At 28.2% G+C, this 17570-nt stretch overlaps 1 protein-coding gene across 1 annotated transcript in view; it reads left to right on the top strand.

Moving 5' to 3' along the window:
- HPS4 (Hermansky-Pudlak syndrome 4 protein) overlaps positions 1–16689 on the top strand; it is a 99701-nt gene extending 83012 nt beyond the window's left edge. Inside the window, exons 8-11 of the mRNA XM_071185375.2 lie at positions 2693–3264; positions 8782–8911; positions 10496–10607; positions 15009–16689. Coding sequence (XP_071041476.2) covers positions 2693–3264; positions 8782–8911; positions 10496–10607; positions 15009–15162 — 968 coding nt within the window. The 3' untranslated portion in view covers positions 15163–16689. The remainder of the gene's footprint in view (positions 1–2692; positions 3265–8781; positions 8912–10495; positions 10608–15008) is intronic.
- The last annotated feature ends 881 nt before the right edge of the window (positions 16690–17570 follow it).

Below are 17570 nucleotides of genomic sequence, written 5' to 3'. Positions count from 1 at the left end.
CATTTCATTAATGAAATACTGTGCTGGGTAACCAATTTTTATTTTAAAAAATTAGGGTCCATTCACTAATTTACATTTGTAATATAAATTTATTAAAGTTTGCCTAATTCTTTACATATTTTTATAAATTCCGTATGATCAATATTAATCTTGTTAATGTTTTATTGAATATACTATTACAAATAACATTTTTTTAAATTTTAAGAAAAATATACTCAGTAACGTTAAATAATAGTTAAATTAGAGTTAATAATTACCTTTTACAGAATTAAATAAAGTAATTATTAATTTTAAAAATGGTATGAGCCACTCAATATTGAATTTATTTAAATTGCTTTTGCCAAAAGCTCTTTTTTAGGTAATATTTTGCCTATATTAAATAAATGTTTACGTTTTTTCCAAACTGAGACACCATTGATTCACTTGCTGTATTATGAAATGATGTCTCTAGTTTAAGCATTGTTAGGGCGTTTTTTAAAAGAGTTCTGCTTTTCTTAGTTTGACAGGAAAGGACTTAAAATCTTTGGACTTAATTCTAGTTGAAGCAAACCAGTCATTGCAAATTTTTTTTTATTCCTAAATGAGAACAGAAAAATCAGGAGTATTTCTTTCCTTTAAGATGAACAAGAAAAGTATCTTTCGAATATAATTCTACAGAAAAAAAATTATTTGCTTTTGTTTTTTTTCTAGCTATTTTATTGTTTCAATTCTTTCTTTACTCTATTTTTTAAATTTGAAATCTATAAATATGAAGATGCAGAGTATAGTTTTGGTTATGCCTTTCATATTCAGAAGTAGAAGAATAAATTCAGAAACTGCGAAAGTTTTAAAGATAGTTCACTCTAGAAATGATGTTCTTTTTTTCATATTTTTGACGGATTTATTATCGTTTAATTTATTTATGAACTTTAATTTTTGTAATGATCCACAAAGATCGAAAGAAGAAATAATTAGTGCATTTTTCCGCCTACAAAAGCGCAGAATATTATTTTATGTTACAATATAAAAAATATTACTTTTACAAATAAAAACTTTTATTCTATATTTTCTTCTGCTAACACAACATTTCTGTTACTTTAAATTAGTAATTGTTATAATTAAAAGTATCTTAAAGAAAAATATTAATACTAGGGAAGTTTGTCACAGAAAGCCCGAAGAAATTCTGCCATGGGGTTATTATATAGTATAAGTAACATGGACATGGCAGTTATCTAATTTTAGAGAGGAGGAGGAATTAAAATACACTGTGCACTAGTTCTCTAAATATCACTCATAATAAAATAAATTTCTCAAGCTTGCTAAACATCTGTTAAGATATTAATCTCTTTCTGGTTTTTACCTTTTATGAACTTAAAACGATGATGATTGATGAAAATTTCTCTGTTTGTCAGAAATATTGAGGGGGATTTTTAGAGATTTCTAATCATTGATGGAAGCATACTACTCTCATGACAACCTATATTTATCCAGGCTTCTAAAGCCCACCTCTGCACAGACTCCCAAAGATAGTTTCAGAAGATATTCAAGAGGCACCAGAAAGAAAAAGCTATAAACTCATTTATTTAACAATAGTAAACATAACTAAGGAAAATCAAATTTTAATAACATCATGAAATACATTTTACAACTTCATTAAAAAAATACTGTAGCATTACACAGTATCAAGAATAAAAAGAGAACAAATTACACAGTTTGTGTAACACATAAATATCTGTTGAAGTATTTCCCAAGCATCTAGAATACTATAGGATTCTGAAGCCAGGTGACTACTACCATCCAAAGGAAACCAGTTCTTTCTCAGTTCAGTTGCGAAAAGCACTGTTTCGGGCAGATGATATGTTATTTCTTTGTATCAACATACTAAATGAGGATCGTGGTTCAAGTCGCTATATGTAACCCCACTGTCTTTTAGTGTGCAGGCCATCTATTCACCCAAAAAGGTGCAACGTGGTGCGTGGAGTTTTTAAAAAGTTCTTAAAGGTGCTTATTTTCGATTGTTGGTTTTCCCTTTTCGAAAATGAGAAATTTTTTGTTTACCATATCAATTTTCGGCACATATTATGCAAAAGCGTGCTTTTCACATTGTTCTATTCAATGTTTGCACAATTCATTCAACTATAAGCCCATTTCGCCCTACCGTCGGCCCATAGAGTATGAAAACGCCTATCATTTTACATGCTTGATTAAATACTTGCAAGTCTGCGTTTGTGTCTACTGAGCTGAGTACAGCAAGTTTCTTGCACTCTCATGTGCAACTCAGCTTCATTTTTACAAGATATTCTCAATTTCAAGCTTCATTTTCCACCCTCTAAAATCGAACCGAAAAATCTCTCAATTTTTTTATGGTGGCTAATATAATCTAGAAAAGAGTTCTTTCTCAGAAACTAGTTATTTTATCATGATCATGTAAAGTCTTTGAAAATTATTTTGCATTTTGTTAATGTATATAGTGCTTAAAAATATTTTTTGAGTCCTTAAGAAGTAGGTACTTAAAGGTACTTTTTTGTTGTTGAAAGATTTGGCTATGCACCCGGAAGAATTTTGGCTAGTCTACTGGGGGCAATTGACATATCTGATCTACGGAATATTGCAATTGCTAGCAAAAAATGTTTCCTTAATTTTCATTTTCTAATAAGCTGTAAATTTTTTTCATTATAAGAACTGTTTAATATTTTAAATAATTTTATTTTAGGTATCAGTATGGTATGCCACAACCATGCTAATTTACAAGCCTCAAGTTTTACTTCAAAGCAGAAAGAAAAACACACTAATTTCAAAGCTGCTTGTGACTTAGAGTTTAGTTGTTTGCTCTGTGCAGACAAAACCACCTCCTTAAACTCCTCGTCTTTGAAACAGTGGAATTCGGAACAGGACCTAACATGTTCCACACTTTCTAAAAACTTCAGTTATTCCACTTTAAAACATTTGAATTATCACTCCACTCTGATGCCTGATAAACAAAAAAAAATTAATAATTTTAAGAAAACTAAGATACAGGTGTTAAAATGCCGTTCAAGCAATGATACGCCACATTCTCTTAGAACTAAACACCTGTCAGGTGTATTTCTTCCTAAAAGAAGAATCACCGATTCGAGCTGTTCGACAGAGAATCAGAACAACTGCCTCAAAGACTCACTTGAACCGTATGCAGAAATTGAATCCAATGATTTGCAAAGATTTGTGTTGTATGTGCAGAAATATGGTGCGAGCACTTTGCTTTTACTTCTTAGGAAAGGATATGATGAAAAGATAATGTCACATTTGGTAAAATAAACATTTTTATTGTTTTTTTCCTTTATAGGGCATTACTGGTTTATATTTATTTTGCAATTTTCTAGCTTTTAAATTTTTTTAATAGTATTTTTCATTGTAAGAGCATTTTGCTTATATTTTTTTTTCTTGTTGAGTTTTGTAATTTTAATTATCTAATAACTAGTGTTGAACAGGGTGCATAGCATTCTTAAAAAGTGCTTAAGGGTGCTTATTTTTGATTTACGTTCTTTAAATGCCCTTAAAGGTGCTTTTTTTATTTGGGGATCGTAAAAAGTGCTTAATTTTCTATCTTTTAAAAACAGATTTTTTGTTTGACATATGGATTGTCGTTCTAAATTACAAAAAATGCATGATTCTCGCAATTTTCTCTGCATTATTTATCAGAAACTAGCTATTTTATGAAGAATATGTAAAGTTTTTGAAAATGTTTTTGAATTTTATTGATTTTATGTTTATAAATTGTAACTTTAAACGATAGAAAAGTTAATTTATATTACTGGACTGATCCTATTTATGATTTTTGTTTTTGGAAAGTGATTAAAAGTATTTTTTGAGTGCTTAAAAAATGCTTAAAAGGTGCTTAATTTATGTTGGAAAATCTGGCTATGCACCCTGGTTGAAGTTTGACAAAGTTTTTCAACTCATAAGTATTTGCTTTTGAACAATAGGCAATCTTTTAATTCGAAGAACATCAAAAAACATTTACAGTGCAATTCTGATGTTCTAGAAGATTGTCACAAAATATTATAAATTCCTATTTATCTTTATCAGTTCTTTACTTCATTTTATTTTATTCATGAATTGCATTTATTGAATTATTTTATTGAATTTATAAATATGAGTTACAATTTTTAGTTTTTTTTCTCTTATAAAAAAGCCTATATGAAATTTATTTTCCAAAATATTTAAGGATGTCATTTTTAATGTCATTTTTTATAAAATTTAAATGCTTTTTTCTTTGCAGCAACATCCTATCTCTGCTTATTTTTTTTAGCCCTTTATCTACTGATAGTACGTATAAGTACCAATCACTTTAAACTAATTAATTGAAGTGGTACTTTTAAGTACCACTTTAATTAATTTGTTCTAACATATTAAATTTCGCACCGGGGAGAATTTTTTTCTAGTATATTCTTTAATTATCAATATGGCAGCTAAAAAAAAATATATATTTATGAAAAAATTTTCAATAGTTAATAATTCAGTAGATGAAGGGTTAAGTAATACTGGTAGTTATTGTTAAATCAGTATTATTGAAATAGTCACTCTGTCACTTTTAGTAGTTATAGTAAAATGCGCACACTTTAAATTTACCTTTTTAGTAAAGTGGTATTTTGTTCAGATGGAACCTATTTTTTCCAGGACACAATTAAAAAAAAAAACAAAGAAACTGGAAGAAATGAACGAAACTAAAAATGTTTAGAGTATTTTAAGCTTCATTTAAATTTTAAAAAGTTCATAAGTTGCCAGAAAATTTTAAAATGTGTGTTAAAATTAATGTAAATGTGTGTATCCAGAAAATTGCAAGTATGTGTTTTACACACAATTTTTTTTAAAAAATAACTATTATAAAAAATATATATTTTGTTTTTACAGAATTTTAAAATCTATATACCATATTATTAATAGTTCATTTGAGTATTAATACTTAATAGTTCATTCATAATTGGTTGTAAAAATTAGTGTACTATTTGTAATTGTGAATTTAATTTGTCATCTGTTGTACTGTATGTCCTTAATATGTGATTTTGTTAATTTAATTGACTAAGCAAAATTTAATAATAATATTTTAACAGTTCCATTTACAACTATAAACTTAGTTTTTACTGTACTCTTTTATGTAATTTCTTAAGAAATAATAATAGTTATTTTTATTTCTTAAGAAATTCCTTTAATTTTTTTTCCAAGTCGCTCCTTTTCAGTTTTCTCTTATTTATAAAAGATATATTAAATAATTTGGAAATTAAAACTATTTTTTTTAACTCTACTGCAATTATGAACTGTTTAAAAATTGTTTTAATATTCAATGTTTCTTTTTAAGAAGAATTTGCCATTTAGGTTAGAAAAACTTATTTCTCCTAGGTCAGATTTTTTCCACTGTGGTAGAACTGTTACGTTTTATCCATAATTTTTATGATTTCATAGTCACGATTACTGTCCTATGATTGAGTTATAGAAATTATGGTTTTTTTAAAGACTTTCCATAATAATCTGTTTAAAATAAGTTATTTTCTACTCAACTAACAAGAGCTATGACATTTTTTTGCAATTAATCTATGATAATTTTTTCCTACTCCTTAAACAATTCTAAAAACAATAATACAAAAACAAATATGATTTTATCGAGACAAGAAATAAAAAAAAGCAAAAAAATCTTATCTTTCTCCTTTCCAGTAAGTAATTCTGAAACTTAATCTTTTCTCATTTAAAGTAAAGCAAAAGAACATAAACTTAAATCTGAAATGCTTTAAGCAAACATTTTTAGTGGTTTGAATGCAGACTTGGACTTAAAAAAAAGCAATAATTGCCTTCTTATTTTAACCAAAAAATAGAACATTGATTTCATGTGATGAATTTAATTTTATAATGAAGTATAAAATTTCAGTGTTGTATAATTTTTAATTTTGTACTTTTTTCTAAGTTTTTAAATAGTGAATTCATGTATAGTTTTATTAACAGTATATACCTACATAGAATTAAGTAGTATAATGCACACAGAAAAATTATTCTGAATAACTTTTGTTGTAATGATACTGACAAGGGAAACTAGGGAAGTGTGACTCGCCAATTTTGAAATAAACTAGTGGGATGTATGCCTTATGAGGAATAATTTTAGGGGGAAACATTCGTTTCGGCCCATAGAAGGTTCTGTGAGAGAGATAAAAAATAATTCAATATATGGAAAAATCGGTATTTTATTACTTTAATGCAGACTATTAGTTATTGTAATTGTCTCATACTCCAATTAATTTTGTTGTACATTCACGTACTGTATAATGCATATTTATTGTCAAAATTGATTTCGAAAATTTTATATATCTGTAGTTTTTCAAAAAAACCTGTTAGGTCAATTTAAAAAAAAAATTTACATCAAATTTTTTTAATTTTTTTTCCAAAAAACTTTCCAAATTAATTGGAGTATGTAATTGCAAATTAATAAATTAATAATTAATTAACAATTTATTAATAATTAATTAATTTTCTGATTAATTTATCAATTAGTAAATTAATTAATTATCCAATTAATTACAAATTAATTGGATTATGAGACAATTACAATAACTAATAGTCTGCATTGAAGTAATAAAATACCGATTTTTCTATACATTGAATTATTTTTTATCTCTCACAGAACCTTCTATGGGCCGAAACGAATGTTGCCCCCTGAAATTATTCCTGATAAGGCATACATCCCACTAATTTATTTAAAAATTGGCGAGTCACACTGCCCTTGTGAGTGTCAATTTTAATGGTTCCTAGGGGCGACCTCAAATATGCTAATTATTTAGCTGTAGCTATTAATTATTAAAGTTACAAAATTGGACCCAAAAACATACTTTTTCTGAATAAACATATACTTTTTTTCATATTTGGATTCTTAACCTTCAAAATATAAGGGGTGGCTGCAATCTGGGAAATATGGTCTCCATAGTTAGGTCAGGAGAGCAATCCAAAGTTCTGACCCCTTAATGTTAATTTCACTTTCTGTGTTTTTATTCATATTTTTGAAACTAATTGAGCAATAAAAATATATATACATTTAAATTGATTTGTGAATGTAAATGTAATAAAATACATTTATCTTCTTAATTTTGCTGCCACTATTATAGTTTCTGATGGACCTTCTGTTTAAAAGGAGACTATTGTATAAGATATATGTATGTAATGCTGATAAGAATCCTAAAATAAGTTTGAAATAGAAAGAATGAAGCAAAGAAATTATTGCAGCAATATTTGGTGATCATAACTGTTGAGCATGCAGAACATCAGGATGCTATTTGCAAATTAGCTTTATCTTAAGATAACCACATAACTCACATATTTGCTAGAGAGATGCGATTTCTTAAAAAATGAATCATACAATATTCTTAAACAGACATATTTCAATCATTTTAAATTTGAATTTGAAAAACTTGGTTTTAGTACAAAATCATCATATTTAAAAAATTTAAACACAACTTAAACAATATATAAATTTTTAAAAAAAATTCTTGTAATCAAATACAGAAACTTAGAAAATTATAAAAAATTTATAAATCTATTCGAATTTTATTTTTAAAGGAGATGAAAATAATCTTTGAAAACAATCTTCTGCAAAAGTAATCTTTACTTTTTGGACAGAAGTCAACTAAAAACAAATCTGTAGCCTAGGAACTTCAAAATATATTTCTATTAACTCTTTAACAAGATTTTTAAGAAAAAAACTTTTTCAATCCGAGCTAACACAAAAACGACTAATAGTTTCAGTTTTTATTTCATTCTTTTTTATTTTCAAAGCTTGGTTGCTTAGCAATTGAGTATTTCTCTCTTGTCGATTACGCAGTTAGAGTATGGTTATATTTAGTTTCTCATGTTCTTGGTTTTTTTAGACCAAATATATATAACTTCCTAGCACACCAATTTTTAATCCAATTTTTCCGAAATTTTGTTCACTCTCCCTATTTTGAGGGTCAGAAATCCAAATATGTAAAAAAAAAAAAAGGTATGTTTATTCAGAGAAAGTGCTTTCTTGTGTCTGATTTTGTAACTTAATTAATAGTTAGCACTAATTAATTAGCTCATTTGAAATTACCCCCAGAAACCACTTAGTACTGCCGTCCAATTGAAGAAACAGTTAAAGTTCCAAGAGAAGTGGATAGACACATTTTCTCCTTTTGTTGCTAATGCTGTGAATACTAAAATAGAATTTCAAAAAACTGATAAAACAAAATTTATTTTTAAAAATTCTTTTTTTGCAGTATATAGCTTACCATATAAAGATGCCAAATACCTAATAATCAAAATATTTAATTTTTTGTCGTTTACATTGATTTTTCAATTGCATAGCAGAGTACGTGAAAATGCCATGATTTGAACAAAAGTTATTCAGGGTGATATCTTCTTTTTTATGCGCAATGAGTTACAGACAGCCCTAACCTTTTTCTTTCTTTTTTTAAAGAAATTTTTTAACTAAATCCAATAACTAAAAAAAAATTATTATTTCTCTTGATCCTTTGTACCCCTTTAACTAACTATTGTTCCCTTTTCTTTTTAATTTTGAATTTAAAATTTATACTAATATCCACTTCCTTGTCACATTCTGGTGGTGTGAGATGGCTTCCTGCAAGGAAAGCCCAATGAGTTACAGGCAGCCCTAACCTTTTACTTCCTTTTTTTTTCTTCTTAAACTGTGCTAATTTGAATTACGTAAATGCTATCTGTTTATGTTTCTGTGTTATTGTATTTCTTACCTAAAGCTGTACTGTTGGTAGTTGAATTCTGATTTGTTATGATGATTTGTTGTTTCAGTGGAACTGCGGCTTCAGCATCCTTCGAGACATAGAATACAGTTCTGAGAAAATCTCTCAGGATAATTCCTATGACATGGATTCTTCTTTTTATATGCTACTTTATAACAGTTCACAAAAAGTATTAAAAGGTATGAATTTATTTTAGTTAAATTTACAATCAATATTATTTCATTCTACTATTCATTAAAAATCTATGTCTATATTTCATACATGTTGTTATAGATGTAATTGGTTACATTGTTTATGACAGTAGTTTGTGTGACAAATGTAAAATTTTTTGCGAAATCAATCAAAAGTGCCTACAATTCTTGCATATGTAACGGAAATTGTAATATTTTCTGTTAAATGAATCTAAAATGCATATTTACAGGGTGTCCATGCACCTGGAAAGTCATGAATTTCAGTATTGATCAAAATTTGTCATGAAATGTCATACTTTTAACTATATTTTAAATAATATCATGGAAAGTCATGAATTTAGGTCGCCGAAAAATCTAATTTTTAAAATGGAACCCCCCCCCCCCAATTTCATGGTGTTCCAAATATCTGAATTTCTAACAAAATCCCCACAGACAGTCATATTTTATTAAAATATAAAAGGTTTTTATCATGTTCTGAAAAATTTGGTGTTCTTTTAAAAAATGAAAGACAGAACATCATTTCTAGAGCAAATTATCTTTTAAACTTCAGTGATTTCAGAATTTTTATTTTTTATTTTCTCAATTTAAAATTCAAGCTGAAGCAAACCAGTCAGTGGCAAATTTTTTTTATTTTGAAATGAGAACAGAAAAATCAGGAGTATTTTTTTCCTTTCCGATGAACAAGAAAAGTATCTTTAGAATGTAATTATGCAGAAAGAAAGAAAGAAAAATTATTTACTTCATTTTTTTCATCTTCTTTATTGCTTCAACTCATTCTTTAGTCTTTTTTTAAAATCCATAAATATGAAGAGGCAGAGTGTAACAGTTTTGGTAATACCTATCATTTCAATTAATGCTATTATAATGTTTTTTTAAATTTATTGCTGTGTTTTTGTCGGCGAAAATAGTAACTTCGTGAAGTCATGAAAAATTCTTGGAATTAGTCATGAACTTGAAAATCTGAAATGTAGCAGATTGTATTTAATCACAAGTGTTTGGTAATCCCTGCACTAGGGATTTTTATAGTCAGGAGTCTGCCTGTTATTCCCTACTGTTTCCTAAGGTAAAGGGCTATAATATGACATTTCCTTCACTGATGTTTTATTAAGGTTAATGGCAAATGTCTGTCATTCCACGTGCTAATATATTATTATAGTTAAGCTGGCTTACACTTGCTTGATATTCCTTTTACTAATGTTTTTCTAAATGGTATATTATTAAAATCCCTACCTTTGCTGTTAATTTACTTACCCCTACTCACTGGAAAATGTTGACATTTGTCATATTTTGTACCTTCATGGTACCATATGTATAAAAAAAATCAATCCCTCAGCAGGCCATTGTGAGCCAAGAGGTGAAAGCTCGACAACTTCGTACTCAACTACACAATTTTCTGGCCGATGTCACTACACAATTCAGTAATTACCATATTTTGTTCTTTCTCAGTAACATGGGAAAAATTTAAAACCTGTTGAAGTTTTCAACTTTTCATGATACTGCCTCTTTAACAAGCAAATAAAATTTAAATGATAATTAAAAAAAAATAATATTGTTAAATTTATTTATTTTCAGAATACCCTCACCATCAGTCTGACAGGGCTATAGATAAACATGCTCGAAGTTCCATGCAAGCTATCCATGCTGATTTTCAAACAAATTTTAACATTCGAGAATTTCATCTCTTGTAAGTTTCTGTTTTTGTCAAATTGTCTTTAAAATGTATTATCTTTGTATGAGGTAAACCTTTTTATATAGATCTATCCCTTGAATTGTAATTGTGTACAGTTTCAGGGTTTGTAATAGAACATGAAATTTTATCAATCTGTAACAGTCAGTCAAGGAATTTGACTAAAATTCCTAAATTAATTTAAGTTTCTTAAATAGTCCCTTAATTTTTCCCAAAGAATTTGATCTTGCAATATTTGTTACAGGATTTTTCAATTCTAACAGCAAGTATAAGTGTTTTGTAATATATTGTGTATAAAAGTAAAGCATAACTGAAAGTTTAACGAAAATATTTTGTGCTACCAGTTATAAAAATTTGATTAGACCAAAGGGGGAAAAAAAACAGATTTTTTCTCAATCTTTGTGGCCATCATGAGATTTGTCAAGAGTATGCTTTGAAACTTCTATTTTTTTAGAGAAAAAGAAACCTTTAAAAAAATATGCTAGACGTTCAAATTAATTTCTATCTGATTCTAACATTTAGGGAATGCATTTTTTATTAGCATTCATTTAAAGTTCTAGAAAATTGAATTAAAAGTATAAAAGATGAAAAATGGACAAGATGTTCATTATTTCAAATTTAATATTATAAATTTTATTATAACAAAACAATTGTTCAGGTAGCTTATTAACCACAGCAGACCCCTGAACAAGTCTATCTGCAGGACACCTTGGTAACCCACGCGACGGGTCATGTGGTATAAAAAAAATCAGTAATTTTACTATTCATATGAAGATAAGAGAAACCTGAAATGAAATAACTTAGTACATGACATGAAAAGCAAACCATTATGGGACCAGGGCCAGAAACTCCAAAAACAAAATATACTTATAAATTATATAAGCATAACAAAATATACTTATATAATTTAAAAAATACAAATTTGAGTTTATGAAGTTAATGTTTAATGTTATTTTACCGTCCATTTTTCAATATTTATTAGAAATTTGTGTTTGGTTTCAAATTTAATATTAACTCTTTAATAGTAATCTGCATGGAAGTGGAATTAACGGATTGAATATGCAGCACTATTTTCATAAATCGAAATTTCTCCACCCTGCAGTGCCTAGAACCTTGCTAGAGGGTTTTTGCTGTTGTTATTCAAAGGGTTTTTAAACAAAGTAGAGTTGGATTTATGTAAAATATGAGAATCTTGTCTTAAGGGATGAGGGTGCTCATACCCTTTACTACTCTATAACTGTAAAGCTGTTGGAAGAGCACATATTACTCTTAAATAAATTTTTAAAAAGTACTGTTAGTAGTTTTTATTTATTTAAAGAAATGATTACTGATTTTGGATCAAAAACTTATATGCAAATAAACGGGAAAAAGTTTTTAAGTAGAGTTGGATGTATGCAAGATATGAGTATCTTGTCCTATGGCATGAGAGTGCTCATACTCCTTACTACTCCATGCCTGTGTAAAGTTGATTTTCAAGCTGTTGTGATATGTTACTCAAATATAAATTTCAAAAAAGTGCTAGTAGTAACTCTTATATGTTTAATAAAAATTACTGATTTTTAATTAAAACTTATATGCAGAATAAGTTTTCCTTTTAACTTTTTTTTTAAATACAAATATAATTAGCCTTTTTTTCAGTCATAAGTTGTTTTTGAAATCAAATTAATAGGATACAAAATATGCCTGAAACACTAAATTGTATTATTGACACAACTATGTTTTAGATTTTCAGGGATTAATCAAATAAATTTAATTTGTGTTGTATCAGAAGTTGTTTTATTGTCTAATTCAAATTTAAAATTTATAGCTAGTATCTTTTCTCGGTTGTTTGATTTGGTATCAAGAGATTCATTGTCTTTAACTTTTGTATGTGCTTCAGAAATAGAGTTCAATATTATGAGTTAAGAATTCAATATTATTGACCATTGAAATGCTCCTTATCGTGTGTGGGAGCAATCAGTTTATGAGGACTGTATGTAATGACTAAAAGGCCTATTAGAAACCCAATCATGATTTGGAAAAAGAGAAAAGATTGTCAGTGAGCTTTTTATTCTTGACATAGCTTGAAATGCATAGCTAAAGAAATAGACTGCTCAAAATGTGTATTTGCAACAAAAGTGAGCACAGCTTTTTAAAAAAAAATATCTTTTTTAATGTTCAATTTAAATTTAACATCTAAGTAAAGAATTTTGCATTAACTTTGTCTTATTGTGTTAAACACTAGCACAATTGTTAGATCTTGTGGCAACTTATTAAAATCAACTATTGACAGGGTGCGTAGCATTTTTTAAAAGTGCTTAAAGGTGCTTATTTTTAATTAACATGTTTTTTTTTATTCGGTGTTTGTAAAAAGTGCTTAATTTACTCTCTTTTAAAAAGAGTTTTTTTTTTCGCTGCTTTGATTGTTGTCATAAATTACAAAAATGCATGATTTCCACAATTTTCTCGACTTACTTCGCATGCAATTGTCTGTAACCTATTACTATCGCGTGAAATCCTGCAAATCTCACCCTCTAAAACATGATGTCTTTCCATCAAGCTTAGGACAATTGTATGACGCTAAACCTTCATATGTCCGTCCATTTCATGCTCGTGTGCGCTCTCTCATACGAACTTTTGACAAGTGTGACATGCCAACACAATCAATAGATCACCTTCTCATACCACCATGGATCATCGCACAATATCAGTTTTATTCCCTTTTTAAGTTGTACAGCAAATCTAATGTTGCATCCATCATTTATCAACAAATATTCAATTCTCATCGTCACCAATATTTTGAGTATGTGCCTGTATATACTGACGGATCAAAATCGGCGGGATACGTAGGCTGTGGTGTTATCATCGCTGATGATACTTATAGCTACAAGATCCCAGATATTTGTTCCATCTTCACTGCGGAAGCTGTTGCCATCCTTTTGGCATTGCGGCTGATTTCTTCACGCTCCGAACGAAAGTATTTTATATACTGCGATAGTAGGAGCGTTTTGAATCAGTTAGAAAATTTTGCAACGATACTCACCCAGTCTCATGCTTCATTAATCATATATTAATCGCTCTTCACAAGAAAGGATTTGATGTTTCATTTTGCTGGATACCGAGTCACGTCGGTATCCCAGGGAATGAGTTGGCGGATTCTGCAGCACGATCTGCAACTTCTGAACTAACAATATCTGTACCATTCTCAGACATTAAACTACATGTTCGGCAGCTCATGTGGTCCCTTTGGCAACAGCAATGGGACCTTCAAACTCAAAATAAACTTCATAAAATCAAACCATATATAGACCCCTTACCTGTATTACGTTTACGTAATGCAGATGTAAAGCTTAATCGTCTCAGAATCGACCACACTCGACTCACACATCTTCATCTGTTGTTTGGAGAATCTCCTCCCAAATGCGACTCTTGCAATACTTTACTTACGGTTCATCACATTTTAACCATTTGTCCTTGTTTTAACCAACATCGTCTTATCTTTTTTAATAGCACGATTTTATGTATGAAGGATTTGTTAGATGATATCCATCATCCTAAAATTTTCGCATTTCTGCTAGCTATTGGTATTTTACATTGTATATAATTGTTTTATCTGATTTTATTCACTCTTATTCCCTAACCATGAACCATTTTACCTTTTCTGTGTATTTTATAGAATTACGCTTTTTATTGATTTTATGAACTTTTGAAAATACGTGTCTTGAGGTGAACTATTTTATTAGTTTCATTTATTTTATAACAATGAATCTATTGTGTGCAATTTACCATTAAATCTAACTCAACAAATTGTTTGGCGCAGCATATCCTCCTTTGGATCTTGTGCCATAAAACTTCTACATTCAATCCAATCCATTCCACAATTTTCTCTGCCTTATTTATCAAAAACTAGTTATTTTATCATAATTATGTAAAATTTTTGAAAATGTTTTTGAATTTTCTTGATTTTTTGTTTATAAATTAAAAACTTTAAAAGATAGGAAAAAATATTTTTTATTACTGCACAGATCTCATTATGATTTTTTTTGGAAAGTGATTAAAAATAATTTTTGAGTGCTTAAAAAGTGCTTATTTTTTGTTGAAAAATCTGGCTGATCTAATTGACTTCTAAAATCTTTTATGAAATAGATTACATAAAAAATTATAAAGTGATTTATGTAAATTTATGCCAAGACATTGCAAATTTATTTGAATTCATTAGTTTATTCTATGTTTTCTTAAAAGAAGAAATACTTGTAAGAAAAGTTTGCTAAACAGAATTGAATGTTTATGTTCATTTTTTTAAATATGCATTTCGAGCTGTATCCAGAATAAAAAGCTCGCCTACGATATTTTTTAAAAAAGATAGTATTTCCTTGGTTATTGCTTGTCAGATGTTAATTAATTTTGAAACTTGTTTAGGTCTTCCTATCAGAGCATCCATGCCTCCCACAAGGACCCCAATATCACATTCTACGCCCAACCAGAATGCAATTCCAGGAAAGTGGATTCTCTCATGCATTTAAACAGGAGATCTAAAAGGAGATTGGAGAAAATATTTAAAATATCTCTGTGATGCTTTCCGCAGGATTTAGAGTAGAAGAAAAAATTTGCTTGCCTTAGACTCCAGTTTGCTAAAAGTTAGGTCTATCTTATCATCATATTTATAACAGTCCAAAGTGGGCCAAGGTCTTCTACTGAAATATGCAAATGGACAACCTATTTTTTGACCTGTACTGCCAGTATTTTGCCACGATTTCAAATCCGATTCCACCGAGTCATCAATCTTTTGGTTATCTTTTTTCCAAAAATTTAAGTCTTTCTGAATTAAAAAAAAAATTATTTAGGCAAATATTTATAATTATGTGAACTAAAATCCTACTTAAGTGAATTCAATGGGAATTATTTAAATTGTTGCTTATCACATAATTTATTCACAATATTGATTATTATTATGTACAGTGTACAAAAAAAACAGATCACCCTGTATAACTTTTGTTCTAATGATAGGATTTTCACGTTCTAGGACTCAAACTTAATGGCTCGAGGGGGTAGCCTCAAATATGCTAATTAATAAGAGCTGACGATGTTTTAAGTTATGAAATAAAACACACAAACATACTTTCTCTGAATAAACATACCATTTTTTTTTAATGGATTCAGATTTCTGAACCCCAAAATATAGCAAGTAGCCGCAATCTCGGAAATATGGTCAAAATAATTTGGTCTAGAGAGTGGTCCAAAGTTTTGACCCCTTAATGTTAATTTTACTTTTTGCTTATTCGCTATACCTTTTGTGTCTGATTTCGTAACTGAAAATATCATCTGCACTTATTAATTAGCATATATGAGACCATCCCCTTAAACAATTATGAATCCTAAAACGTGAACACCCCATCCTTAAATCAAAAGTTATTTAGGGTGGTCCATTTTCTTTTGTGTACAGTACATTATATATATATATATATGTATAGATAGCACAAAATAAATTAAAAGAGAGAAAATTAATAACTTTTATTTACCGTGCATAAGCTGCAAGTATATCAAATTCATTAAATAAGTTCAAAAACTTGAGGAAACATGGAAACAATTACAGAATAATGGAAAGCGAAGAAGAAAATTAAAATAATTTTTTTTTAAAAAGTAAACTTTTTTAATAAAAATCCTGTAAAAAAAAGAGAATTTTATTTTAATAATTTTCTTCTCTTTTCATCATTCTATAATTTTTTTCATCATTTTGAACTTATATATATATATATTATGTAAGAATATAAAATTTAATTTTAAATTATACACCTTGTCTTTCAAAAATTCCTTGCCATATATAAAAAAAACTTATTTTAAGTAAACAGTTACATAGTATTAATATTGTGATGAAACTTTTAATAGAGCAGTGGTCAGAAAAGTCTGTGGTTAGATTTCAGTTACCGACTCCAATGGTCTGGTTAATATTTTGTTGTTTTTTCTTTCAGTATTGGATTGAAAACTATTTAGTGAGCTCTCTAAATGTGATTATTTATGCTTTACAGTGCTATTTGAAAAAAAACGGTGATATTTGTTGAAATAAATTAAACGGTGAAATAAACTTATTTTTATATTTTAATGGTATCAATGTTTATTTGAATTACATCAATTTTTAATTGTAGAAGCCACATTTTAGCTCCCTTGTATACAGTAAAACCTCGTTTGCAATAATATTTCGAGGGTCGCATAAATATATTGTGGTCGAGGGATATGTCAAAGTCCAACACATTTTGGAAACGCAATATATTTTTCTTTGAATTCTAATGTTATACAAGTACAATTTAAAAATGTACTACTTACTTACAAATGAATTATATAACACATTAATTTGCAATGGGATTGAAATGTGACATCTATGACTTCTGGAAGATAATGAAGGTTTTTCTGAGAAAAAAAAGCATTTTGGCTGTACATAGATTGTTATAAAAAATATATTCAATATGTTTTTCTTTAAATTCTAATGTTATATAAGTACAATTTAAAAATGTACTGCATGCTTACATTATTCCAAGAGTACTCTTATATATTTTTCTTAATTCTGTTTTTTTCCGTCAGTTTCAGTTGATAACACAATTTGATCATCAGATAACTTTCAGAAGTATGTAAGGTACACGTGTTTCTATTTCTTATGCTATTAAACCTTATTTTAACAATATTTCAAAGGGAACTTTCTTTTTGGGCATATTTTAAACTGACTTTACAATATCTGATGAAACTGAATATTTTTTTTATTATAAGGAATTGTGTGAACTACCGATAGATAGCTTTTATAAAAAGCTGAATTTATCTATACCGCAGGCTTAATTGCTTAATTCCATTAATCAAAATAGTGAGATTTTACAGGAAACATTTTTTAATCTATTTTATCAATAAACTTTAGAAAATCAAGATTTCTCATTATAGGGATTAAAAAGTTAATATTCTCTAATCTGTTTTTATCAATAAACTTAAGAATAGAGG

Source organism: Parasteatoda tepidariorum, chromosome 5, assembly GCF_982258835.1.
Source record: "Parasteatoda tepidariorum strain Cologne lab strain chromosome 5, Ptep-v5.0, whole genome shotgun sequence".
NCBI classification, from domain to species: domain Eukaryota; kingdom Metazoa; phylum Arthropoda; class Arachnida; order Araneae; family Theridiidae; genus Parasteatoda; species Parasteatoda tepidariorum.
Note: the sequence above shows the minus strand (reverse complement) of the source record. Positions and strands in the feature narration are given on the sequence as shown.